The 27,660-nt window shown below is 48.9% G+C and overlaps 1 protein-coding gene across 1 annotated transcript in view; it reads left to right on the plus strand.

Annotated features, from left to right (window-relative positions):
- pard3ba (par-3 family cell polarity regulator beta a) overlaps positions 1-27,660 on the plus strand; it is a gene marked incomplete at its 5' end in the record, with an annotated part of 95,212 nt that overhangs the window by 8,968 nt on the left and 58,584 nt on the right. Inside the window, 8 exons of the mRNA XM_079296265.1 lie at positions 7,345-7,519; positions 17,506-17,612; positions 20,818-20,900; positions 23,500-23,586; positions 23,822-23,947; positions 24,066-24,529; positions 25,929-26,068; positions 26,226-26,354. Of these exons, the coding sequence (XP_079152391.1) occupies positions 7,345-7,519; positions 17,506-17,612; positions 20,818-20,900; positions 23,500-23,586; positions 23,822-23,947; positions 24,066-24,529; positions 25,929-26,068; positions 26,226-26,354 (1,311 nt within the window). The remainder of the gene's footprint in view (positions 1-7,344; positions 7,520-17,505; positions 17,613-20,817; positions 20,901-23,499; positions 23,587-23,821; positions 23,948-24,065; positions 24,530-25,928; positions 26,069-26,225; positions 26,355-27,660) is intronic.

Below are 27,660 nucleotides of genomic sequence, written 5' to 3' on the forward strand. Positions count from 1 at the left end.
GATTTCATATCATATCTCATCAGCCTTGACCTTGATTCAACACCCCCCCCCCCCCACCCACCACCATCTGAGCACCACAGCAGCTCTTCATCTGATTATATTCAATTAACAAAACACATTCTCCAAACCCTGTTTGATTGTAATCACGACGCGGGGACCCTGGGAAGGCTTTAAAGAGAGCGAGCTCTCGCCGTGCCCGTCTGCTTTGCATTTAACTTTTCTCTTCAAAGTTGCACTTTATTGGAACTTTTAATTCCCGCAGACGAGCCGTCGCTCCACCTTTTTCTTTCGACTTTGAATGATGGCACCTCTCCAAAGTCATTTGTCAGCTCGCTGAAGCAAAAGGCCCGGGATTCAGTTTCGGATAAGGCCCCATTTCTGCCCCCTCACATCTTGTCCTAGTTGGTGTTCCTCCTTCTTGTTAATCGCACGGACTCCATGTCGCCCTCCGCGTCGCCATCACTCCACCCATTAGCTCCTAATGGAGTGAGACGGTGTCAGGCTGCAACCTGACCCACCTGGCCTGCTTGGGTCCGGCGGGATGGGGGGGGGGGCCTGGAAAACATGAAGGACATCAGAAAAACAGCCACGTCGCGCTCTGTTCGTCCTCAGTATTAGCTTCATCAGTTAGCTTGGCAGCCTGCAGAGGAGCTAATGGTCTATTATAGATCAACTTGTTTACAGCAAATCTACTCTCTGACCTCACCAGCCTCACGCCATCTGTTTTCCTGGATGACATTGCCCCAGACTAGTGTGTGTGTGTGTGTGTATATATGTGTGTGTGTGTGTTTTCCCTCCGCTCGCCGAGTCACTCCAACTGCTAATAACTCAAATCAGCAGAAAGTCACACTCCTGTGTGTGTAGCAGTGTGCACTTCCACCGCAGCTAGAGGATAAATGCTGGTGATACTGAATCCAACTCATTTAGGTCGCGTATGTAATGATTTCTGGCGCAATTACACAGCTGAAGCCACATCTGCGTCCGCTGTGTCGCACTCACTGTTGTTGTTGGTCTTCTTCTTCTTCTTTTTTTTTTTTGTTCTGCCTCTCGTCCCCATCACCGAGCTGATTGGGTTAATGAATGGAGCTCCGTGCACCGTAATGTGTCTGAATAGGCCACTTGAATTATTAGCCGGGGCAACGCTGGACGTGGGAGGGGCTTGTGGAAAGGAGGAGTGTTAGTTTTCAACATCACAGATTATGACGATCGCATATCTCAAACTGTTTGTCTTCGTCCACCCTACTCCAAAATATCCTCTCCACAATATTAAACCAATGTTGTCAAATACATTTCAGGCAATCGAGGATTTATTATCGTCGTTATACAAGACAGGATTGCTCGTTACACACACAGAAAATGTAATAACCCATATTTAAAAGAGAATAGAATGAAATGAGATGTTTAACGTTTGCACAAAAAAGCAGAAACGTGACGATGGTTGAACTCCTAAAGAAGCTCCTACACACTGTTGTTATTAATACGCCGATTCCTTTTCATTGAAGATCAGCGGTACTCGCTCATTTGATGTTGCCGGGAAGGTGAGCGAGCAGTCGGAGCCGCAGCCTCGTCACCCTCACACCAGCTGATGGATGGTGCTGTCGGGTGCTGTTTTGTACTTTTTTCGCGGCTCGCAGACACGAACCAGCAGCGCGAATCCCACTTTTCCACTCCGGGCTTTGATGTTGAGTCAATAACTATCTAATAAGGCGTGTTGGAAGGAACACGCGGGATAATGGGTGCAGGAAAAATCTCCGGGTGAGGCTTTCTTTTCTCTCTCTCTTCTCCCAAACACCTCCAGGCTGGGAGGGATGTTGGCTCTCCATGGCAACGGCAGGTACCGAGTGTCAGTAATGTATAGTTCACATATATGTAGTGTGTGTGTGTGTATATATATTTCAGCCATGGAGGAGAGCAGAGAATATTTACCCCTAAAGAAGGCCATCGTGGATACAGCAGAAAAACTGGTAAATTATTGATGATCGGATGAATTATAATAATGAAAAACATCCTTAAGGTCACTTCAAAGCTCCGTAAAGAAAAAGGAGGGCGAGAGAAAGAGGTGACGTATGGTACGAAAGTCTAATGTCAAGGGAGGAGGGAAGAGGAGGAGGGAGGAGGAGGGAGGTGCAGCCTGTGGAGGAGAGAGCCACAGGTGAGAGGGCAAAAGCCTCGCAGCTCAGAGTTAATCACTCCTTCTATTTCTCTGTCAGATCCCGGGAGGGGAGGAGGGAGGAGGGAGCAGCTGGCCCTGCAAAGGCCACAGGGAGAAGAAAGCTGATTATTAGACTTTCGGGTGGTGAGAGAGCTGGAACACGTTATTCGCCCCCGCGTTCGTATATATGTACACGGGAATGTGCAGCGTTTTAGTGCACGTTTATGACAAAACGGGGTCACGAGTGTTTCCCGTGTGCCGAGGGAGCGCAGCGTGTTCAGATCAGGACCGGCGTAACCACCGCTGATGTGTTTCGCGCCGCGGGGGGAGTGATGAACGAGCCGCTTGGATATTTGTGTTGCCGGCCTGAGAAATACGAGGCCTGGAGCTCCTCTGTCACCCACATCCCTCGCTCCATCCCCCCCCCCCCCCAGCCTCTCGGGTATGAGTGATTTATGAAGAGTTTACCCTCTCCCTTTATGAGTGTGCATAAATAATAATGTGGCCTTTCACCGCAGTGCCTCAGCTGGTGTGTGTGTTTACGCCCGTGCGCGCTCTCGGCTGGTGCACACATGCTCCATCACTGTGGCTGATGCGACAGATGTGAGTGTGTGTGTGTGGACGGAGGGAGAGAGAGAGGGAATGATAACTCAAACTGTTTCTGTGCCATAAAGAAGCTTTTTGGCAGTGTGCCTGAACAATCAGCTGTTAGCTCTGCAAACTTTTTTTCCTCCCAAACCTTCGCTTTAGTTTAATCTTTGTGTGTGTGTGTGTATGAGTGAGAATGTGTGGCCAACTGCAAAACAACTTTCCCCTTCTTTTGATTTTTTGCCAAAACTGATCACAATCTTCGAGGTGGAAAAATCGATTTGGATTTGCACTCAAATATTTAGTCGAATCAGCGCGGATCACTTATTCGACAGAGTACGTCGCCACACAGCTGGATTGTAAGCTGCCGCTTTGCCGTGAGAAGAGATTCCTGCATTTGATATCATCTTCAGTATGAGAAAATAAATAAAAACTGTGTATGCTAAAAATACCGGCAGTCCGGATAGATTTATAGATTTTGGTAATTCCCAGGAAGCAGCAGGATCCAGATTTCCGGCATGCGTCCCTAATGTGGACACGTGTTACATATAGTTTAAATTATATCGCCTCGGATCCCGATCTCGATCCAAGTCCTGATATAATAACCACGTGCCCATAATAATAAAACTAACATCTGCACTTGGCCTGTAGCCTACATATGTCCCTTCAAATGGAAAGAAGGAAACATTTAGAGGCTCGAGCGGTGATGTCTCTGTATGTGATTCATTATAGACGAGTTTGATTGTGTGTGTGTGTGTGTGTGTGTGTGTGTGAGAGGTAATACTCCACATCTGCTCGTGCGCCGTATAGATCCAGGCTGAAAGAGAAGCAGGATTAGCTCTCACCAATGTTCTACTTGTTTAACTAACAGAGGCCACACATTCCTCTGTTGGCCCCGCACAGCGCCCTGGAAAGACGTGTGTGTGTTTAGTGTACAGTGTGGGCCCTTGGACATGGATTCGCTGTTAAAGGAGGACTCTCCTCTAAATCCCTTCATACGGACGTTTCGTTCGAGTCTCCAGCAAGGAGGAACAACACCGCACAAGAGTGTCACGAATTACAATTAACCGCTCGTCTACGCCTTGTTGCAAATCGATTGCCGCTTTCTCACGCGCCGCCATGCATATCAAGACCTGAAATTTCCCGCTCGGTGAGGGTGAGGCGCTTCCTTCCCTTTTTACCTGCACACCCGTCAATATTCATCCCGCCTTACGAACCACGGAGAAGCCCGTTCTCTCCGCTTCTTATCCGCTCTCTGTTCATCTAACTGCCGCACACGGAGGGGACGTTTCTTTCCGTCGCTTTCGCACCTGGAAAGAAAAATACAAACACCAGGTGCACGGATGTTTGGGAGTCGTACAGTACGGAGGACGTGTTTGCTTCTGTGCACGGTGTAAAGTGCAGTTTAAATTATTTTGTGCGATGCGTTCAGGAAAGCGTTGGGTAGTCGAGGCACCGAGAGTGCGAGGTTTACTCTCTGTGATTTCGATTTTTAGCGCTTGAAAAAGCAGGTGTCTAAAACAGGTCTTTGTAAACCTGTGCTTTAGGAAAGAAAGTGTGTGTGGAAGAGGGGTGGTGGGTGTGTGTGTGTGAACTGTATGTTTATATGAGTGTGTGTGTGTGAGAGATGATTGGGTTACCGCACTCGCTGTCAGGGCGCCGCGTGCTCCTTCTGAATTATGCATCCCTCGTTCAAAGAAAGAATGAAGAATAGCGCGAGAGGTAGAAAACGGGGGAGAGAGGAGGAGGAGGAGGAGGGGGGGGGGGCAGTCGTAAGATAAATGACAAAAGCAGAGCATCTCAATAGACTGGCACCACACACACACACACACACACACAGCAGTGCTAGACAGCGATGAGAGTGGAGAAGAAAAATGGGTTGATTTGTACCAGCAGATGAAATAGGGAAGTGTGTGTGTGTGTATGTGTGATGCTGATGCTTATGTAAAGACCAGAGGCTGGAGTGGTACCAGCATCCACTAAAGCAAGGTGGCACTGTTCATCCTCTCACCGGGAAAAGTGTGCGTCTGACAAACATTTGTGTGTTTTTTAAATAATGGCATTATACTGTGTGTGTGTGTGTGTGTGTGTGTGTGTGTGTCCACGCTGAACACACATCCCCCACAGTGTATCTTATACGGGACGTGCCGCATTTGGCTAATTAATTCTCCGCAAAGTGCTTCAATTATTAAAGACACTCAAGTGTTCCGTCTGTGAGTCGCAACATGTAAACACCGTCACCGCTTCACATGCACCGCTATAAATGAAATAATGGAACACTCAATGTCCACTTACCGGCTTTTTCACACTTCCAACCACACGGCGGAGTTTGCTCAGCGGCCATGGAGTTGTTAGGGGGAGTGTCCCCTTAAGAATTAGCTGAACATCTGGAACAATACCCCGGCATCAACCAGGGACTACTTTATCTCGATCATCGTTTTGAATCCGTCCCTTCAGTCTTCTGAAGGTGAAACAAAGAAGAAATTCACACGACATCAATGCAAAACGACTTCTATCTTGAAAAAGAGCACCGGTTAATCACAGTGAAGCCACATAATAATTTGCCACAGTATCATAGGACGTGTGTGTGTGTGTGTGTGTGTATGCTCGCCTTTCTATGGAAACATGTGCATTTGTGTGCCGCGGGCCTCATACATTCTAACATTTTATAACACTGCTCGAGGCAGAGTGAAAGCACAAAGACAGTGTTTATCTCTCTTCACGCATGTTATGTATACGGCTTTCATGTGTGTCATGATAATCGCTGTGGCTCTGCACACACACACACACACACACACACACAGTCTGGTCACGTTGCATACACTCGCCGCATCGTGATTTACACAAGAGCACGACGATATGAAGGGGTCAGCCGTGTGTGTGTGTGTGTGTGTTATGGAAATGAGACAAAAGGGGTCACATTATTCAGCAGTAGTTGACATGCAGGCTCCCCAGGTCCATATCAACAGCCCCCCCCCCCCCCCCCCCCCCCACTCCCATGGACGCAGAAGGAAAAATAAGGCGATTTGTTTCTTGGAATACTAATGGCAGTCAGGAGGGACGCAGAGTAAACACTGTGAGCCATTCAAGGTGTTTGTTTTACATTTGTATTTGTTATCTTCGTCCCGTGGCTCCACAAGAGCGTGTTGGTGTTTTTGAAGGACTGGATTTCAAAACCGCTGTGTGCTTTTAAATAATAGTAATATCAATAAAAAAGAAGCGCTCCCCCCCCCCCCCAAGATTCCTCTGGTGCTTGTAGTATTTCACAACAATCATGATTATTCAGGCTGATAGCTGGAGTGTAATGTCTAGCTTCTTCAGTAGCACGTTAGGCAAAGCTGTTCTGGAGCAACAGGGGACACATGGTGTGATGTTAAAGGGCCGGTTCACTCGAATGACTGCTGCACAAAAACACTTGCGCGTATAGATTTAGTTTTAAATGTCCTGAAGTGACGCCGGCTCACCCCGAGTTCCAACCAATGCGCGACTCATTTTGTTGACGGTTGGTGTTTGATTGAGTGATGAGTGGAAGCAGCAGGGCGACCTTCGTCGGCTCCGCTCCCCGCCGGCGTCGGCCATGAAAAAAGAAGAAGAAAACAACTCCCGGAAAGCAAATCATCATCAGCGCTCCGCACATTGAAAGAAGTCATTGTGCCAAACGAATAAATAGTTTTGGAGTGCAGCTCGTCGCTTTGTTTGTGTGTGTGTGTGTGTGTGTGTGTGTGTGTGGCGCGCACACGTCGCATGCCGCTGCGAGACTTCGTCTTTGATTGATGCTGTCAGCGAGTTGGGAGAGAAAGAGACGGGAGATAAGGGGAGAGAAAGAGGGAGGCAGATAAAGAGGAGAGAAAGAGCTCAAGAAGCATCCATCAAGCGGCCAATCAGATTGTTTTTCCTGGCGTTCGGTCTTTTCTTTTTCTCTCTCTCGTCTCTGTGCATCTGCCAGCCCCTCAGTTCCTCATCTTTTACACACACACACACACACACACACACACACACACACACACACACAAATGTAGAAGTTGAATCTCCTTTGCGTGGCGTCGACCAGATGTTACGAGGATATTGAATCACGGGAGGTTGAGGTGAGAGGCGACGGATGATACGTATTTCGCCGCCTCCTTCGTGCTTATTGTTTACACACTCTTAAATACACACACACACACACAGCCTCTCCGTGCTCCCATCGTCGTTAATTGACGTGCTCCACTCGTCTGTTGTTTTATTTCCATCCCTCGTTCCATCGCGGTTATTGCTTTTCATTAAGTGGTCATTTCCTCCGCCAGGCGGCGTCTAATGAGAGCGTCACGCCGCCACGCGCCCATTTATCAGGCCTCGCCGCCGACACACACACACACACACACACACACACACACACACACACACGATTGGCAGGACGAAGCAGGCTGCATCCCTGCTGTTGGAAGGATGAATCACAATGAAAGCCTCTCTGTGATCACGACACAGCGGAGACGCTAACATAACCTGGCGGCGTGTTTCCAGCTGGTTCACACGCCAGGCTGTCACGCTTCCTCCTGAGGAGAGTTTGAACATCTCATAATGTTTCGAGCCACAGTTTTGACTCTTCTGCGTGTCTCTTCCAGCTCGTGGCGGTGTTTGACGTCCGGCGCGGCAGGACGGAGAGCCCCGGGGAGACCATGTCCAACGGCTACTCCAGCGCCGCGCCGAGCCCCGAGCCCCTCCACTACTTCTCCCACCTGCATCCCCAGCAGCCAATCGGAGGGGAGATCGAAGTCAACGAGGCCATCCTCAAAGCCAGTATGTCACATCTGCTGAAAAACATTCCTTTGTGCATTCTCGAGCTCGAGGTTTCAGCTTCATCTCATGAACATTTTAAGAAATTCAATATTGCTGTTCTGGGCGATATATCGAACACTCTGTACTGTACAGCAGGCGTTCTAGTGTTAGTTTCTGCAGAAATCTCGACGACTGACGAGCTAAAGCCAATCAACACGTTTTCTTGCGCTGGTGAGAAAATGTATCGTGTTGAGACAGCGGGAGACGTATGTGTGAGAGAGAGAAAAGTCAGAAAGTACATCTCTGGAACAGCTGTAAGCTGAACCTGCTGCGTAAAGACAGAGGTAGTTATTTATTTCTTCTTGTGTGTTGCCTGTAACTTGATTTGCGTGTGAAAACAGATGCAGCGCTCTGTCTCCCGCCGTCCTCGCTCGTCCTTCTCGACATAGCTGGCTCTCGTTTTTCACACGCCGCTCAGCCGGAGAGACTGAACTGAGCGCTACTCAACGACGACGTGACAAACACGATCTCTATAAGAGCCCCGCTGCTTCCTCTTCATGTTGTCGTCATTTTGTAGCGTGACCCTCACAACTTTATTGGAAGCCTCCTGTACAACACTGCGCAGCCTTCTCTCTCTTTGTCTGCAAAGGTCCCGCAGGGAAAGAAAAAGAAGTCAGGGTTAGATAAAGACAGTCGAAAAAACACCTCTGAGGTTCTCGGGGTCACTTCCACGAGTACAAGGTAAGTGGGAATGACGGCGTATGTGCACGTGTTACACAGGAATGACAGATTTGCGTTATAAGATACTGCTCCAGTGGGAAACATCACAAGACTAGTCAGCCAGGAGCCTCAGGGAGCCTCTGGGGGGAATGTGTGCTCCGCCTGTGCTGCAGTCATTCTGGCTATCCACACATTTCACTGTAAATAATCTAGATTTCAGTCCGGATCCTTTTTCTATTCCACCGTCATGTTTTGAGTGATGTTAAGGTAGAATCTTACCTCATAACAAAGAGGAGGCCGGAGAACATGTGGCCGGCTTTGTGCCGTCGACACACGCTGCAATAATAACGCTACCAAAACTGGTTTACAATTATAAGGAATTTAATTCCACTGATGTAAGTACATTTACAGTTACACATTGGAGTATATACTCCTATGACATATTAAAACAATACAACCCCATTTGGAAAAAAACTACCTCTGGTCCCAGGACACAGCCGTCCCGCAGATCCACCAGCTAAAAGAGAGGCAGAAAAAACACTTCTAACCCCCCCCACATATTAATTCACGACTCCTCCCCTTCCGTCTATCTCAATTTCTATTGGCCAAATTCCCCTATGCACTTTTAGCTACTTAAACCTATATCACTTTATGTTTATCTTAATTATGCATTCCAAAACCCTTATGATTATGACTATTTATGAATTATTAATTATTAAACACTTTTATTATATCTACTAACTACAGTTTTTTGCTCAAATTTCTTACAATTCCCCCCTAACTCACAGTTCACTGTGAGTTAGCTACTCAAATGTAGTTAGTTATTCAAATGTCGTTATTTACTCAATGTCCCTGGAGACCTCCCCCCTACTCAATCCAGGGAGAGGCTCCCTATCTATCTAAACAGAGGCAAACAATTCATGCACACAGATATCATTTCAAGTATTTCTGTTCAGTCCGTTTCAAGATAGAGTGCGTTGAAAATCACTGCCTTCCATGTCTTGGGGCTGGCAGGATCAGGATACAGCCTGTAGGCTAGAGAACACATACTGAGAAGCCTTGACTGTTCATTTACACTTGACAAAATTGCATTTCTTAATCTTTACACCTTAAAATCCCTTTATAACCCAATTAAACAAAAAATTTAATCTCCAAATACTCATCCAAAACAATCCGTCTATTTTCCAAACTTCCAACATCTCACTGGATGTTTTAGAAGTCCATCTGGGCCTTTAGCAGGTCCTTCAGGATCTCCGAGAGGATGGTCAGGAACCGCTTGTGAAGTTCCTCTATGGCACCGCTGGTGGCCTCATCTAGACTGTGGCCATCAGAAGCGCCAATTCGTCCTCATCCTCGTCACATAACTGGTTGCCTGGACTGGTGTCTGGCTCATCGGTGAAGCAATAACCCCTGTAGAGGTCCACGGATGCAAGGGAACCCCCATCCACAGACAACTCGGAGGCTTATGACGACAGCACACAGAATAATTACGATTGCCAAAAATGTATGTTTTCACTGGCCAAGCATACTTCCCAACCAGTCGGTGAACGGATTCGTGACACCAGAGTTGTCTGCTAGCTCTTGGCTGAGTGCTGTCAGTCCCTCCAGTGCCCTGGTCACCGATCCATCAGGAGCTGTGTTATTTGGAATGAAAGTACAGCACGCAGACCCGAACATCTGGCACACGCCACTTTTCTCTGCTAAATCATATCTAATGCCATTCTGTTCTGCAAGGTCTTTAAACTAGTCTTCGCCAGCTGTGCATGCAGTCCTGATATGGCGTCACTGGTGAAGTTTACTAAACGCTGTTGGTTATCGTAAATGTAGTTGATCCAATCGACAATTTTATTAATCGTCACCCTCTGAGAGAAAACAGATTCTAAATCTGCTGCTATTTGATTTCTGGCTTGAAAGTCATTAGACACCCCCCTTGGCAGTCTTATGACATCTTATGTACACTTGGTCATCAAAGGCTCCCTTCGGGCCACTGGCATCTCTTTTGGATCTTCTGTTAGCATGTGGGCGTGGAGAGATGAGTTCTTTATGTGTGGCAGGCCCACACTCGTCAGTTATGATGCACAAGGTTTTGGACATCCACCCGTAGGTGTGTTCATACTTGGGACAGGAGACTACTTCACAGAAGTCGAACTGGACCGTTGATGTTGTACCTTCTTTGAACATAAGAGTGAGAGTTACATTTTCATAGGTGAGTGTCGTCAGAGAAGCCTCTCTACGTGGTCTGAGATCGGTTTGATTAGCTACTGAGGCTAAATGTCGAATCCTGATGTAGTCATGCATGTGATCTGGTTCCTGTCTGTGGTTAATTCCACATACTAAGAGGGTAACTACTGAACTCAGGAATAAAATAATTAGACTTCCATAACCCACTGACCTAGAGTCTCCTACAGGACGCTCTCGCTTAAACTGTGGGGGAAACGCCATCTTCAGTACTGTCTAAACCTCTCTTTTGAGGTGTCTTTGGCTTCAAATTTTCCTGTCTGATGTTCAATCCTGTCTCTGCGAGTGTCTTACTCGTTACCTTCGCTGCTGCACAGTGAGTGAGGTGGTGCCAAGTCGCTCCCATTTTACCTTTTCTGCATGTGAGGTTGCCAATACTACCTCCCATGGACCTGTCCACCTTGGTTCACTCCACCTGCGTTAGTGGACTCTTATCCACACCAGACTGCCTGGTGACACGTCAGCCTGCTTCCTTTCGTCAGCTGCTGCTTCTGCGTTTGTCACCTGAGAAAACAACACTCGGCTCATGTTAGTTAGAGCTCCCGTATATTTCTCATTTCTAGAGTTAGCAAGTCTAGTTGTGGTTTATCATGACGTTATTAAATCTCAAAAATTGTGAGTAGCACCTTTACTGAAAACTATTCTAAATGTGGATCTACAAAAAATGTTTGACACCTTACCATATCCCCCCTTCACCTCGATATCTCTGCTGTAAGGGATCACATGGCAACCATCTATGTATCTTGGCTATACACTGAACCTCCCCATGGTCCTGGTGACAGCATGGGCATCTGTTGATGTCTCATGGGAGGAGGTCCAGCTGGACCTGGTCGTAGGTACTGCTGATGTTGTGGTGGGAACGGAGCATGTTGTGGTGCTGCACTGATCTGTCTTCCTCTCCTTTTATGTGGGCAATCTCTCACCCAATGACCCTCTCTCCCACATACGTAGCACTTCCCTCTACCTACAGGTCTTTCATAACCTCCTCTGTAGTTACCTCTCCCTCTGTTAGATGCTCGTGCACGTCCTCTGCCTCTATAATGTGGTGGAGGTTGGTAGTACACCACTGTGTGGGCTGGTACTGCTGGATTTGGTTGGTATGAGGTCGGGGGTGCAGCTGGATATTGGGGCTGTTGTGAGGCCTGAGCCTTGGCTACGGCCATCTGTTTCTTGGCCAGATGTTTTCTGCTGATTTCTCTGTCGACCTCTGCTACTTGCAGTTTCAGCAGTCGCAGCTGCATTCTCTTTATATCCTCGTCTTCTTTACTTTCTGCTCGTCTTTCCTCTATCTGCTGTTGCAAATCTTTTCTGATGCGTTCTACTTCTGTTACTTCACATTTTAGTCTTCTTACCAGTTCTCCTACTTCCTTACTCTGCTTCTTTAATGTAAACATTATGCAGCCTAGGAGTATTCAAATGTGTGTATTAAATGTGCACGCTTGTCATCACATGAATCAAAGTCAACTCACCCTCTGTGCTGTATGGCGTGTGGCCGTTGACTCCAAAACTGGGATCCACTGCTTCACTTCCCAGATCTGGACCCACTCAACCACGCACCTTGACTAAAACAAACACAAAACTGCCAAAAGTTCAGCAGTAAATGTTAGCATACGTCTGTAGTGTAAGAGAGGTCAACGATCTCTCAAATATGTTTGCGCCGTCCGTGTCAAAATAGATTCTTAGGAACGATGTAAAATAGTAAATGTACCAAAATTAGTCAATACTGGATATGTGAAGGAATCTCGAATCCAAAATTGAAGCTAGAATTCCGAAATCAAACTCAACATCTAAATCAGAATCACAATCACAATCCAGTTCCAAATCAGAATTCGAAAGGTTTAAAATTGGAAGTAAAATGAAATTAAAAAACAATGAATAATTAATCAATTAAATATTAAATTCAACTTTTAAAAAATCCATAACTGTTCAAAGATATTCAATCAGAAATACCAATGCAAGTCAAACTGTTGAACTGCACTTACATTCTGGTCTGCACAATAATGAATCACAATTAAGTTCAAGAATTGAAGAACACAACTGAAACCATTAATCTTTGTTAAAATGCTGAATTAAAACCAAAGTCAACGACTAAAGTTATAATGCTTAATTAAAACTAAGGTCAGGATATACGCTCACAGCTCTTAGACAATGAATCTCTGAAAAATTCAGATTCTAAACACTTCTTTACGGTTATCTGCAGTTACTCCTTCTTCTGTTTGATTGTTTTTAAATCTCCTTTTATTTTGCCTTATGTTTTGATGCTTTTAATGGTTTTATGTGAAGCACTTTGAATTACCTTGTTGTTGAAATGTGCTATACAAATAAACTTGCCTTGCATTGCCTTCTGCGCCGAACCGGAAGTTGTTCTGCGCCGAACCGGAAGTTGTCCTGAAACCGGCTTTTTTGTAACGGATATGCTAACCGCAATGCTAACGACAAAAACGGAGCTTCTAATAAAGCATACGCACACACAAGTATCACCAAAATCCCACACTTTAATTCCACTCATACGCCTTCTGTCTCCTCTCCCAATCCAGCAGTTATTTTCTTTACAAGCACTTTTATTTTTCATACAGAGTACCGCAACACCGGAGCTACACGTAGCTAGCGTTAGCTCCCCACAGCGCGGTTTCAGGTCATGCAATGTTAATCATTTTAAACGTATTTCCACGCTGCTAAAACACAGACTAGTCACACGTATTATTGGACTTATTTAGTCATCATTTTAAACGTATTTCCACGCTGCTAAAACACAGACTAGTCACACGTATTATTGGACTTATTGTCCGGTTTTATTATACCTTAAACCTCCGGTTAACAGGCTTTAGCTCCTCCAGACCCGAGTTCATTGTTACGTTTGATCACGAGTTATACACTTCCAGCGTCACCCACTCGCCCAGTCCGCCTAGCACCGCCAAAGCCTATTATGCTACGTCTTCTGAATCACCCACACGACCCTATATTTATCCATTCACAGCCAAAACAAGCGAGAATGTCTTTCCTGAAGCCGCAGCCTCAGAAGCTAACTCCCGCTAGCCTAGCTCTCTAAGCAGCGTATATTTCAAGACCCGAAACTCGTGGGCTAAACCCGCAAAGACTTGCACCCCTGAGCCGGAATGCCACGAAATCTCAGTCCGCCAAGTTACATACCTGCTTTAAACTAGCTATCTGCAGGCCTAACAATACTTATGTTGAGCGTTAGCCGTTAGCAGCGCTTAGCCAAGCAGACATTCCCCTAAGATCCTAGAAACTAACTCACAGATTTCATGAAACGGCTCTGCCTACCGATATTGTGGGCCCAGGATGTCTGCTTGACCAACGCCGCCTTCAGCACACACAGCGAGGCCGGTAAGAATGTCCCTCGTGGTCTGCCAAATTTGTTAAGGTAGAATCTTACCTCATAACAAAGAGGAGGCCGGAGAACATGTGGCCGGCTTTGTGCCGTCGACACACGCTGCAATAATAACGCTACCAAAACTGGTTTACAATTATAAGGAATTTAATTCCACTGATGTAAGTACATTTACAGTTACACATTGGAGTATATACTCCTATGACATATTAAAACAATACAACCCCATTTGGAAAAAAACTACCTCTGGTCCCAGGACACAGCCGTCCCGCAGATCCACCAGCTAAAAGAGAGGCAGAAAAAACACTTCTAACCCCCCCCACATATTAATTCACGACTCCTCCCCTTCCGTCTATCTCAATTTCTATTGGCCAAATTCCCCTATGCACTTTTAGCTACTTAAACCTATATCACTTTATGTTTATCTTAATTATGCATTCCAAAACCCTTATGATTATGACTATTTATGAATTATTAATTATTAAACACTTTTATTATATCTACTAACTACAGTTTTTTGCTCAAATTTCTTACAGTGACAGGAGGAGATGAAGGATTAAAAAGAGCCCGACAGACAGGGGGGGGGGGGGGGGGTCTGTCTAATCGCTGGGTCTCTCCCCTTTCATTTTCCTCCCTCCATCTGTGGCAGTGAGCCTCCACCGTACACACACCTGCCCCTCCGCCATCCCTCGCCCTCTGCCCCATTTATCGGCCCCTTCTCTCCGACCCCCCCCTCCGTCAGCTTCAACCACCTGCCAATGCCGCTTCCCACCCGGCCCCCTCTAGACCCTGACCCGTCACCCCCCCCCCACCCCACCCGATACCTTCTCCGTCCCGCCCCGGCTCCCAGCTCTAACTAGATTAGCACTGTAGCCAGTTAGCATGCCCAGGGTCCACCAGAGCGTGAATGGACTAATTCCAGCCCCCCCCCCCCCCCCCACCGTCCTGTCTTCAACCCAGTGGGACCTCTTCCTAACCCCGCCCCCCAGAGCCCTGACTAACTTAGTTATGATGTGACCCTGTGACACCCCTCATAGAGAGCCAGACTCATGCAATGAGGCAGCTTTTGTCTTTTCGGACATGCACACACAATGTGACAAAAGAACCCCGGCACGCATTAAACAACCACAACCGGTCGCCTCTTCCACCGCTGGGAAGAACTTATTTTTTCTTTCCAGTATGTAAACTCTTTAACTGGGTTATCATATTTAAATGAAGGTAAACATCAGAGCTAACATCACCCGATGTATATTACTGGCATTGTCAGGACATTAACCCATCCGTCAGCAAATTGGGCCACTGCAAACAAACGTGGACGCTTTAATCACACTTATCACCTTCATCCGATCACTGCCCAATAACCTGGTTGTGGTGTGCATGTCATCGCAGCGAGTGGCGGCGGACGGGACGATGCGCGAGTCAGTAATCAGTCGGGCATCAAAGTGTTTGTGTGTCGGGTCGGGCCGCTTGTTTGAACGGGGCGATTGGACTTCACACTGCTCCGGTGGGATGATTAGACCGGCATTGATCCGCTGCTGCACACACACACACACACACACACACACACACACTTCTAGGAAAAGAGTCCTTATCACATCATCCCATGAGTAGCCTGAGCCGCGCTGCTCCATCGATTGGGAGAGAAGTAAGACCGCCCTGGCCTTTGGCATGACGACACACACATACACACTCATTCAGACAAGTGTAACTATAAACACAGAAGCCGCTTGTAATAAATGCACATAGTAGACACGCACACCATGCACGCATCCTTGCACATGCATACTCAAAGGCATACACACACACTCTGATTACCATGTGTTAATACACACTCTCAGTCACACGCAGTCAGAAAGAAACATGATGCCTCCTTGTTTTCATCCCGGCCCCGGCGGTGAACTGCACAGCGTTTCACAGAACTGAGGACAAGAGGAAATTCTTAAAATAAAACCTCAGCGTTCCCAGAATTGCGCAACAGTTGCAGATGGAGAGTCGGAGGCGGATAAACACAGACGCGGAAGCTCACGAGGCCTCTTCAGGGTCTCTCCAATTACACCGGTGTCAATGGAAAGGCGAGGGGAGGGCCATCACTCGTGGGTGTTTTCGGTGTGTTTTACAGTTTTGTTTCTCCGGCCTTGAAGCGCTCGCTGGGATGAGCCCAGTGGGTGACGTCGCATTTGAAGTGGCAGGGCACCTCGTGGTTTTGGGCTGTGCAGTCGGCATCAAATTATCCGACCTAAAATACACCCAAAGTTATGGGGCTTCCACCTCCTCTCCGCCCTTTTGGCAAGAGTCAGAAAATGTCTGTGATCTTAAAATAAACGGAAAACTGTGCTCACGACGTGCAAAGGGAGCGACGTTGAGCTGCAGATGCTGCTGTAAGAGCAAGTCTCTCAACATAACTTCCTTAGATTTCATTTTTATAACATTAATCGAAGGCCTGACCTGTTACAGATCTGACACAATGTGGTAAAGTAGTGCTTTTAGATTCAATCATCCATCATTTAGAGTAGATGACTTCACTGTCGGTGGGTAATATACGTTTTTAAGGATGCACCATCCAAATTTTTGTAACTTTGACTAAAAGGACTCAAAGCCTTTTAGTAAAAAGAGGATTTTTTCTTTGAGGGTGCATATGGACACATCGCTGTTCTTCAGGCATTTAAAAATACTTTATTTTATATTTATCCACGCTGGAGCCTATTTCCGCCGTCCCGGTCACCTTTAATTAGCAATGGCTCTGAGCCAATCTTGTTTACAACCGCCTAAACAGAGGCTGACCTAAGCGAGTTAAAACTGTCACTCTCGTCAATATCCGACCCTCCGCGACACCGCTTGACCCTCCGGAGTTCAGCGCAGGTCAGAGGTCATAGCCAGTGGCCCTCGGGTTCCTTCACACGGCGGCCGGTGCTCCTGGCGGGGAGGATTGATGGAGGCGGATCTGACTCCGATGGCCAAACGGAGGTGGATTTATGGGGCTGACCGCCGGGTAGCGGACCCTGACTGTGACCGTGGGAAAAGAAAATGTCACTCAGCATCTTAAAAAGCCAAACGTAGCGCACGGGCAGACGCGGGGTGAGACTGGGAGACTCGTCCGGCAGAGAATCAACGGAAAATTTATGCCAATTAATAAAAACGATTAGTCCGACAAACCTGAACACAGCATGTGGACGTTGTGTGTGTGTGTGTCTCGGGTCCTTGGAATGAGCATTTTTCATCTGTCTACAATCACATACCACACACCCTACTCCCTCCCCTCCTCTGCTCTCTCTATTCCGACCACGTTGGACCAGGACCCTGTCACTGACCCTCCAAAGAGAGATTGATTACAGGAAAGCAGAGAATTTTGTTTGCCGTCCCCTTTTTTCCTGTGTCGAGGTTTTCTCCCTCCTCCGAGGTCACCAGCCCCCCCCCCTCCCCCCATTCCCTTTTTGTTTATCTCACACTCTCCCCTGCCACGTACATCCACAAATAAGTCTGCTCCCGTTGGGGTGGATATTAAAAGCACGAGAAAGCACAAAGGTCCAAATTAGGATTCTTTTGAATAGTTTTAGTGTGGATACTTTTTCTTTTTCCCCCCCGATGCTCATCTCAATGAGACGCAGGCCAGCTCCCTTCTCCTCTCACCTCTTCCCTCCTTCCCTCCCAGCATCCGACGCCTTTCTCCATGTCTCTAACTGTGTCCGTCTCCACGCAGACACGCCTCTGTTGGTGAGGAGCAGCAGCGACTCGGCCCTGCCCCCGGCCCTCGAGATCAGAGCCACGCCTTCGCCCGACGACCGCGCCAGCGGCTCTCCTGATCCGGTAAGCATGGTGTACGCTGGTGGATGAATTCCACTGTGTTATTCAAAGGGTTTTCTATTTTTAAATCGGAAAAGAACAGAGTAAGAGTAAAAAGAAATGGACAAAACGAAACAAGCCGATACCATATGACAAATGTAGAAAATACAGTCAATAAATAACGTGGAGAGATGAACATATCCCCATTACTTCAGTGGTGTGTGACGGCGGAGCAACCCGCTGAATACTCCTCTTGTGGTCCACGCCCCCCGGGCTGCACTTTGAAAAGGGTCGGCTTTGCAAAGTGCAGCCATTAAGGAGGAGGACTCCGTGTGCTGCCTTTGCTTGTCACGATGGCGGCTGTGTGAGGTCACCGTGGTACACACGTGTGTGTGTGTGTGTGTGTCAGGCAGAGAGAGGGAGTCCTGTTGTTGTCTCTCCCAACATTTCTGCTTTATTACGCGGTGAATGACGACGCATCTGACACCGATCAGCACGGCGTTTAACATCCGAGACAAAGAGGTGACCAGACAGTATTTCAACGATGTTAATTAATGAGGATGATTTCAAATTGTTCCACATACACACACAGAGGAGAGCGGGGAACACTAGACGCCTTGCAGTGCGCGGGCGTGCACTTGTGAAAGGCTGGGAGGACACATTGAGTCCTGGGCCTGATTGACTCCCTTAGATCAATACACTTCATCCACTGTACCGCTCCTCTGCAAACCTCCCCCTTCACTTTATCTTACTCACACACACTTACAACTAACAGACACACTTGTGTCACGTTTTTGTCTTGAAATCTAGATACGGTGTAATTAAGGCTGATAAGGCTGCGCCCTGCCCCCTTTTAATTGATTTTACTGGCTGCCGTGGTAAAAGGCCAAGGGTGGCCCACTTCTCGTCACGGCTTTGGTCCACGCACACACGCCGCTCTAAGTCTGTATCAGAAGAGCTAATGAAACCGGCGAAAAAGGCTGAGCGTTGCAAAACACGCAGCCGGCCCTTTAATTGACTCCCTGCCACGTTAATAAACGAGACGTTGTAATGTTCACTGGCTGACAGAATTCTACTGCTCCTCTTCCCTCCATCACTCTTGTTTTTTTTAAAGTAATCCTCGCTGTGTTCCTTCACTCCCTCGCTCTGCCACCCGCAAGTTTTGGCTGATTCTCCACACACCCGGGTGGTGCGGCGATGCAATGCGTGTTAACACAGCAGAGGGTCCGACTTCACTGCGTTCCCATGCTACACGCAGCAAACCCTCGAGGAGAATGTGGCAGCGAGTGAATGTGATGGATGCGACGCAGGTCAAGGAGCACCGGCTAGCTGTGATCCTGCGCTGTGTGTACATGGAAACGCACTTCTTACACACACACACACACACACACACACACGCTCGCTTTCTTTTTTCCCTGACGCGTAGCAGATGACTGCAGCGCCCAGAGGACACGAGAGAAACACACACCTCGTTACTCATCCGTCGAACGCGCTCGCGCACACACACACACCAACACCTCATCTCTCATTGGTGTGCACAGCGCCCCGTCACTCACACCTCCGACAGAAACACGTATGGCGGCGCGCAGCTTAAATGTCTTCAATTTCAACCGTATTCATTCGCCACTTGTTTTCAGTTGAAGCATTTCAAGAAGACGTGGTTATGATGGCGCTGAAGTAAGCAGGGGCTAAAGTGAAAGTGCTGATAGGAGTTGTGCAGGAGTCGACGCTGAACGTGTTTATTGTCACTTCAAGTGTGAGTTCAAGAAGTTGAAGTGTCAACTGATGTGTGAGCGCAGACGGGGGTCAGGGTGTCAGTTGAAGCAGCAGCACGAGTCCCACTGGTAGAGCTGGGTGGTGTTTTACCGTTTTTTCACCAGGATGAGCGCGTGCATGCGGGTTTTTAACGGGAAAATGGAGTCGGTAAACAATGACAATGGCACAGGAAAAGGGAGATTGGTGTGTCTACCCCGGTGTCATGTTTTAATCTGCCGATAAATTACAATCTACAATCATTTGTCCTGGGAATAAATGTGGATTGTGGATTACAAAGCGTGTGTGTGTGTGTGTGCTCATCCCAACATGCCGTATTTTATATAACACTGTAGTTGAACCAAAACAAAAGGGTTTTCATGTTATTGTACCACGTGTGCGTACTGTAGTAGCTCACTCACATGGTAGGAATCTTGTAAAACTGGATGCGCAAGCTTGATGAGCGCGTACACGTGCATGTGCCTTGTAATGAGGATGTGTGTGTGTGTGGGTGGGTGTGTACCAAAGGAGGAGAAGCCCAGTAGCTAACGGCGTTGCGGGAAGATGCACAGCAACAATGGAGCCTGCAGCTCGTCTTCCTGCCCCCGCACACACACACACACACACACACACACACACACACACACCCACACACTCTATTGTGGGGTAATCTCACACACTGCCCAGATAAGTGGGTCACTATTTGTGCAGGCAGCGCATGTGTGTGTGTGTGTTCATAAATACACCATTTCTGTGTTTGCAGCTCTGCAGAGTCGATACGTGATGTTAACATGTGTGTGTGTGTGTGTGTGTTGTGAAGCGTATATATTTACTCTGCGTGTGACAGAGGGTCCGTCGGGGAGTTGGGTGTGGTGGTGGGGAGGGGGGTTGCTAAGAAGCGGGTTGGTGGGCGGGAGCACTGGTGACACAATGAAATTGACAAGGCAGAAGGACCTAATTGCGCCCCTCTTGTCTTTAACGATTTGGGGCAATGTCTCTCTCCCACTCGTCGAGTGAGTCCGAGCGTCTCGCAACAGTTTGACGTCTTCCTCCTTTCCTCCGACATCTCTCTCTCTCTCTCTCTTCCCTTTTTTGTTTAACTCGTATGCCCCGGGGTTGTTGATTTTTGCTGTCTTAAAAATAGAGCCTTGCCTGACACAGGGCAGGGATGGAGGGAGGGATGGAGGGAGGGGGGGAGGGAGAGGTAGACTGGTAGAAATACATATATGTAGAGGGAAGGAAGGACAGCGGCGCGTGGTCGGGAGCTCGCCGTCCGATCGGTCGCTCTCTCTTCGCCGTCTGCAAAGGTGATTGATGGCGGCGTGAGATTGTTTTGCTAATTGGAGACGGGCCTCCTCGTATCCGCAGACCGGCTACTGTTTGTTTACTGTGTGTGTGTAGATGTAGACACTCTTAATTTGTCACTGTAGCTGTTATCATGTTGACTGAATGGTTTTTGTGGGTTTTTTTTTAACAGGAAATCAACCATGTGCTGAAAGGAGCTCTGGACCGGCTGCACACAGACGACCCCCCCGCAAAGATGAGCAAAGCGAACTATAGGTAAGAAGTGTGTGTGTGTGTGTGTTTACGGATCACACTGTAGCCGGATTAACGCTCCAGTCTTTGTTTGACAGCCTGACATTGTGACTGGATTAAACACGTGTGTGTGTGTGTGTGTGTGTGTGTGTGTGTGTGTGTGTGTGTGTGTGTGTGTGTGTGTGTGTGTGTGTGTGTGTGTGTGTGTGTGTGTGTGTGTGTGTGTGTGTGTGTGTGTGTGTGTGTGTGTGTGTGTGTGTGTGTGTGTGTGTCAGTCAAAAAGATGTAAATACAACCCACAATTCAGTTTTTATTGGAGACGAGGTTACGGACATTAATGTGTGATTTTCACTGTTGATTTAATATGTTGCTGTTTCCCGCCCACTCTTTGAGTGATGCTCGCGCGTGATTGGTCCGTCTACATCCCATTCATTGTGAGCATAATTGAGATGTAATGTTTGGTTGTTACCCGTCCTTGCGTGTAGTGTCCCGGGGATCCACCCAAAGGCGACATTTACATGACAAACATCCCTCTCTTGAAGTTGGGGAAGAAGTTGTAGAGAATTCCCTGTTGCAGTCATATCTGGCCCTCTCAATTATTGTTTATGAAACTGTTGTAATTTAATTGACATCCAGGGTGTTGACCTTTGATCCCTTTGAGGGGAGAACAGTTCGTGGCATGATTGGATTTGTGCACACTGTGTACGTTGGTTAACATCTCACCAACCTTCGCCTTCTGTTTTTGGGCACCTCTGACATGATGCAGAGTTTTATCTTCATTTCTCCCTCTCACTCCTCCATCAACAACCCCTTCGCCCCGTCTCTCGAACCAGCGAGCCCGTGACAGAAGTAGAAAATAATCTCGCCGAGGGATTTCCCGATGAGAAGATTGTTCTTTTAAATCAATGGACCCCCGAGTCTCAGGGAACAGACTCGTCCGCAGTGACAGATGGCGATTCTTCTGCATTCTTACGGTGCAGCGGTGCCCCGACAGCGGCGGGACACGGCTCCCACCGAGGGGTTTGCGGCGGTAAACAGATGGCTGAAGGAGCCGCGGTCAGCGAGCGAGGGGCACACTTTCAGCGAGTCCCCGGGCCCCTGCGAGTTTGTTAGGCGGCCCCGGCCTCCGTTGATGTGGAGGAAGTCAACCAGGAGTGGGAGCTCCATCTGTCTCCCTCCTCGTTGCTCTTTTCATCCATCCCACTGTCTCTCCCCCCCTCTCTCCCTCTCCCCAACGGAACGACTGTGTTTGTGTTTGTGTCAGCGGGATGCTAAAATGGTTGAGCGGAGCTATTCTGCATATCAGAGCGCGGCGCTAACAAGCTACGGCTGCCTCTGATGAGCTTGTTTGTTTTTATATGAATGTAAATGGGCTGAGGCCAAGTTAAGTGTGCGAATACATGTACATCGCTCAGGACCGGCTTTGTACCTGCGCGTGTCTACGCTGTCCTGCTTTGATTGTTTACCATCACAACAACGTGTGTGTGTGTGCAGATTCCTGGCTTGTGCACATGTGTAATTCAGATGTAACTGCGTTCTCCCAATATATGTAAATCGAATGCATGTGTGTGTATCTGTGAATTCAATTTGGAGGAATTTGACTGATGGTGTCTGTGAGCACGCAATAGATGCAGCAATAAGAATGCAAATTGGTGTGTGTGTGTGTGTGTGTGTGTGACCGTGGCAGAGGTTAGCGAGAGCAGGGGTGACGGAGGAGTGTGTTTTATAATGATCCCGGCGAGTCCTTGGGCGTAAGAAGCACACAAACCTTGAACTTTTCAGCCTTTTCTTCTCACCCTTGCTCTCTTTTTCTTTTCTTATATCACGCAGACACTTCGTTTTCAAAGCTACGCGGGGAAACTTTACCTTTTTGTTCTCGGACCCCCGCCTGAGATCGCTCCTCTTGGACCGTTCCCCGAAACCTTCTCGCAGAACCAGTCAGTGTTCCGATATTCCCACATCTCCTCGCCGAAACATACAGATCATTAAAAGCACTCCCGGGAACTTGCTGTTATGAAACACGTCCCTCTGTATGGCCTCCATAAGCAAACAAACACCATCAGCAAAAACAGCAAATACGACCGAGAACATGATTTCTCTAACTTCAAAACAAAGTATAATCCCCCCCCCCCCCCCCCCCCCCCGTCTCCTGTGATCTTCCTTCATGCTCCCATCATGCAGGTCCCCTCTCTTAGCCGTCCGCTATCAAAAGCCTCGTTTATCTGCCGTTAAAAGCCCCGGTTCGGGGCTCCGCCGGGATTATTAGAGACATTCTGTTTCATCTCCATCATGCTCCTCCATCCGTCTTCCTCTTTTATCTCCCGCTGTCTTTTCTTTTGTCCGCCGACCTGCTCGGGCGCTTGAGAGCGCGGGTAGATAAAGGCTGAAGTTGCCACCTGCGTCCCGAGCACCCACCCATGTTCCTCTGATGTTTGGCAGTAAGCTCATCTGTGTAGCCCGTAGGAAAACACTTTTATTTTGAAGAGCTTGCTCATTGAAAGGCTCGGAGTGTGTGTGTGTGTGTGTGTATGTGTGCGCGCAGTGTTGTCATGATCACATGCATGTACATCCTCGCCGTCAATATGTCTTTCAAGATGTCCGTGTGTGTGTGTTTGGTTGACAGCACCCTGACGAAAGTGGTGGAGTTTCCAGCTGACTGGGGACCCCTGGGTATCCACGTGATCCCGTACTGCTCCTCTCTCAGTGGACGGTAAGCACACACACACACACACACACACACACACACACACACACACACACACACACACACACGGATGCAAATACACACTCTCCTCCCACACCACATCCACTTGTAATCAATCAGACATTCATAAGGAATGACAGATGGCAATGTTGACTCAGAAATGCACAAACGTTGGCATGTAATCATATGTGTGTTTACCTCCATGAATTCATATTCACCGTGTGTGTGTGTGTGTGTTAAGGACCCTGGGCCTGAACATTAAAGGCATCGAGAAAAACAGCCGCGCCGCGAGGGAGAATATCTTCCAACAGGACGAGTGCATCGTGCAAATCAACGACACGCCCCTCGAGGACAAGACCTTCGTGCAGTAAGATCGGCAGCACAGCCATCAACCAATCAAATTCTCTGTCTTTCCACATCTCTTCTCACAAAAGAGTGCCGGTGTCTCTGCGTTCCCGATTTCTTTTTTCCTTTTCCATCCATAGCTCACAAGAAGTGTTCCGCCAGGCCATGACCTCCTCCTCCTCCTCCTCCGTGCGCCTGGAGGTCCTCCCCCCGGGCAACAAGCCGCGCTACGAGAAGAGACTGATCGGTCAGCTCTTCACCGCCGACGGCAAAGAGTCCGACGCGAAGGCGAGGAGTCCGATGGCGCCCCGCGCCAAAACCGACCCGGAACACAGACAAGACGCCAACGCCAAACTCGAGGTGAGGCGACCCGACGAGCGGGCCAAGACGCCGGAGACATTTGCGGCGAACACACCGTCGCCGGAGCTCCAGCCTGGGCGCGGCTCGCTGGAGAGAGTCTCTCCCACGTCTCCGGCCGGGGGGGCGAGCTCCTCCCCGACACCCAGGAGCCAAAGCCCCCTGGCCGATCGGAGCCCTGTTCCTGGCCTGACCAGCCTTGCCGGCAGAAAGGGCGGCAAGAAGATGAAAATTGCCCTGAAGAAAGGTAAATGTGCAGAAAAGTTTGACTTCAGGGAAAGAAATGGTCCCATATAAAGCTTCCATTGTAAAGATATTTTTCTTTTTTCTTACATACTGTTCGAATGTTTCACTTTTTGGTTTGAACCCAGACCGACTCAGCCCGGCGTCCCTGCTGCCTTATCTATCATCCCCGTAAAACGTGTCGATAGCACTGGAATAGGTTTGTGGGGCCGTGAATGGGCTCTGTTCTAGCAACCTGTCGTGTTGCGGGCCATTGAAAAGGGTCGCTGTAATTGGGCCGCGCACACACTTGCTACAGGTGCCCGGAGAAAGGCGAGAAGAGATCCAGATGAAAGGACGGAAGAAATTGGGCTCCACACTCTCCGGCTCAAAGATCTATTCACCGCTGTTTTATTGTTAGCTTCTTTCTCTCCCCCGCACCTTTTCATCCCTCCCATTTTCTTCACCTTTTCCCTCCATCCTTCTTTTGTCAGTATTGCCTCCCCCCCCTCCCCTCCCTCCCCCTGTCTCCCTCCATCCCTTTCAGCTGATGCAAGATCAGAGCTGAGGATATTATGGGGTTTCTAACACCCTCTCCCTTGTCAACAGGCTCTTTGTCTCCGTGATTGACAGGCGGTGAGGTTTAGGTGCGCTCATGTAGGGCAGGCAGAGGCTTAGCTTGGTGCACAGATAGCATCACTCACCGCCTTTAGTATGCCACGCCGGCTTTGCTCTGCCTGCACACACACACTCTCTCACACACACACACACACACACACACACACGGAGCGTGGCACATTTCACTCATGGCTTGGGGCTTGTGAGGCCGTGAAAAATGGAGAGAGGGTGGAGGGGCTGCGGGTTGATGGCTCATGCGTGTGTGTGTGTGTGCGTGTGTGGCCTCAGAAATACACACACACTTGTAAATGTATACACACAGATAAATGCAGGCTCACACCCACAAGGAAAATCTTTGTGGGAATCATGTCTCATCCCCAGGGAGGGAAGCTGGAGAAGGGAATAATATCTCCCAGGTTCTTCTCTCTCTCTCTCGCTCTCCTCTCTCCTCCTCTCTCCTCTCTGCCTGTCCTCCCTCCTCCCCCACCGTCTCCCTCTACCTCCCATCATCAGCTACCGTTCGGCCTGCTCACACGTGAAATTAAAGGCAGAGACTGTCTAATCCGTCGAGGAGAGAAGCCTTCTCCCGGTGGCTCGGAGGCTGAGCTGGGCAACAACCCCCCAGAGGAAAACAGCCACTTAAACAGTAGTTAATGTGGAGGAAGATGCTTAAGCCAGGAGAGGAGAGAGGGGAAAGTAACAGAGCAGGGGGACGTGAAGGAAAATTAAATTAAAAGTAATGAAATGTATAAATTGAAGTCTGGCCCAGGAGGGATTGATGTCTCCCCCCCCCCCCCCCCCCGCAGGCAAAGAGGGTCTGGGCTTCACCGTGGTAACCCGGGACTTCGCGGTCCACGGGCCGGGACCGATCCTGGTGAAGAGCATCCTGCCGCGCGGTGCAGCAGTTAAAGATGGCCGCCTGCAGCCGGGTGACCGCATCCTGGAGGTGAGCTTTGACCTCGGGGCCCGTTGGCCTCCCGCCGAAGACCAAACCAACAGTCAGCAGCAACAGGAACATCGGCGTTGAGCCGCGTGGCTCACCTGCTGGTTAAACCGAGTAACCACTGTGTGTGTGTTTTCTCGTTGTGTGTGTGTGCGCGCAGGTGAACGGAGTGGACATGGCGGGCCGTAGCCAGGAGGAGCTGGTGGCCATGCTGCGCAGCACCCGGCAGGGAGAGAGTGTGTGTGTGGTGGTGGCACGGCAGGAGGACGTCTTCCTGCCGCAGGAGCTGGTAAGAGAGTTCAAACAACACAGCGTCCTCACAGTGTCTCCACGTCTCTTCTTCTTTGGTCATTTCTGCTGATTGTTTGTCTTCCGTGGTGGTCTTCGCTTCTGCGCTCTTTTTCCGTCTCCTCCTCTTCATCTTTTTTTTCCTTTTTCCTCTCCCAAAGGAGCTCACCTTTTTTCTTCCTTTTCTGCCCGTAAACACACGCACAGCACACTCCAGCCTTCCTGTCCCACTCTGGTTTTGTTGACACAGCGATGCCATAGGAAGTCACACACACAAGCCACGACGCCCCCCCCCCCCCCCCCCCCCCCCCGAAGGAAACATGCGCAGGCATAGTCCGCGGGTGTTGAGTGACCGTTTACCTGCAGTGGCGGATGGGGGTCAGAGGTTGCGTTGACCGTGCCTCACTGGATAAACACACACTTTTTAAACACGCACACACAGCCAGCTGCCCCCCCCCTTGAAAGTCACCCGCTCGCAGTAAATAATGTTATTTTTTTGCCCTGCGCGCCTCTATCCTCTCCCCTCTCCCCTCTGTCCTCTCCCCTCTGTCCTCTCCCCTCTATCCTCTCCCCTCTGTCCTCTCCCCTCTGTCCTCTCCCCTCTGTCCTCTCCCCTCTCCCCTCTGTCCTCTCCCCTCTATCCTCTCCCCTCTGTCCTCTCCCCTCTGTCCTCTCCCCTCTGTCCTCTCCCCTCTGTCCTCTCCCCTCTATCCTCTCCCCTCTGTCCTCTCCCCTCTGTCCTCTCCCCTCTGTCCTCTCCCCTCTGTCCTCTCCCCTCTATCCTCTCCCCTCTGTCCTCTCCCCTCTGTCCTCTCCCCTCTGTCCTCTCCCCTCTGTCCTCGGCGGTTATTCTGATTATTCCCCCTCCGCTGCTTCAAAGAGCTCTGAGAAAGACGCGCAGGGCTTTGTACTGACTGATGCATATTCACACCGAGCGAGGCTGCACACACGCTTGTGCACACAAACTCCTAAACACCTTGATAAAAAAAACCTCTCACACACACACAGGCGAACACATCACACGATCTTTAAACAGCCACGTTACTGCTTCCAAAAATAGTTTGCCCTCATTAATGGCCCAGCAGTCTTGGCATAACAAGTGCACTTTGATGAGCCTCTACAGTCTTCATCTAACACTTGCTTGTATTTGGGCATTAGAGACTTAAAGAGAGGGGGGGGTGGGGGGACGGCAATGAGAGAGAGCCTTCACGCCTGTCTCTGTCGAAGCTGTTGAAGCTGTCGGTGCCCCGTGAGATCTGGCCCTTATCTCCAGCACAGTCCTCTACCTCAAGACCGTTTGATGTCCC

This window comes from Melanostigma gelatinosum, assembly GCF_949748355.1.
Source record: "Melanostigma gelatinosum genome assembly, chromosome: 24".
Classification (NCBI taxonomy): Eukaryota; Metazoa; Chordata; class Actinopteri; order Perciformes; family Zoarcidae; genus Melanostigma; species Melanostigma gelatinosum.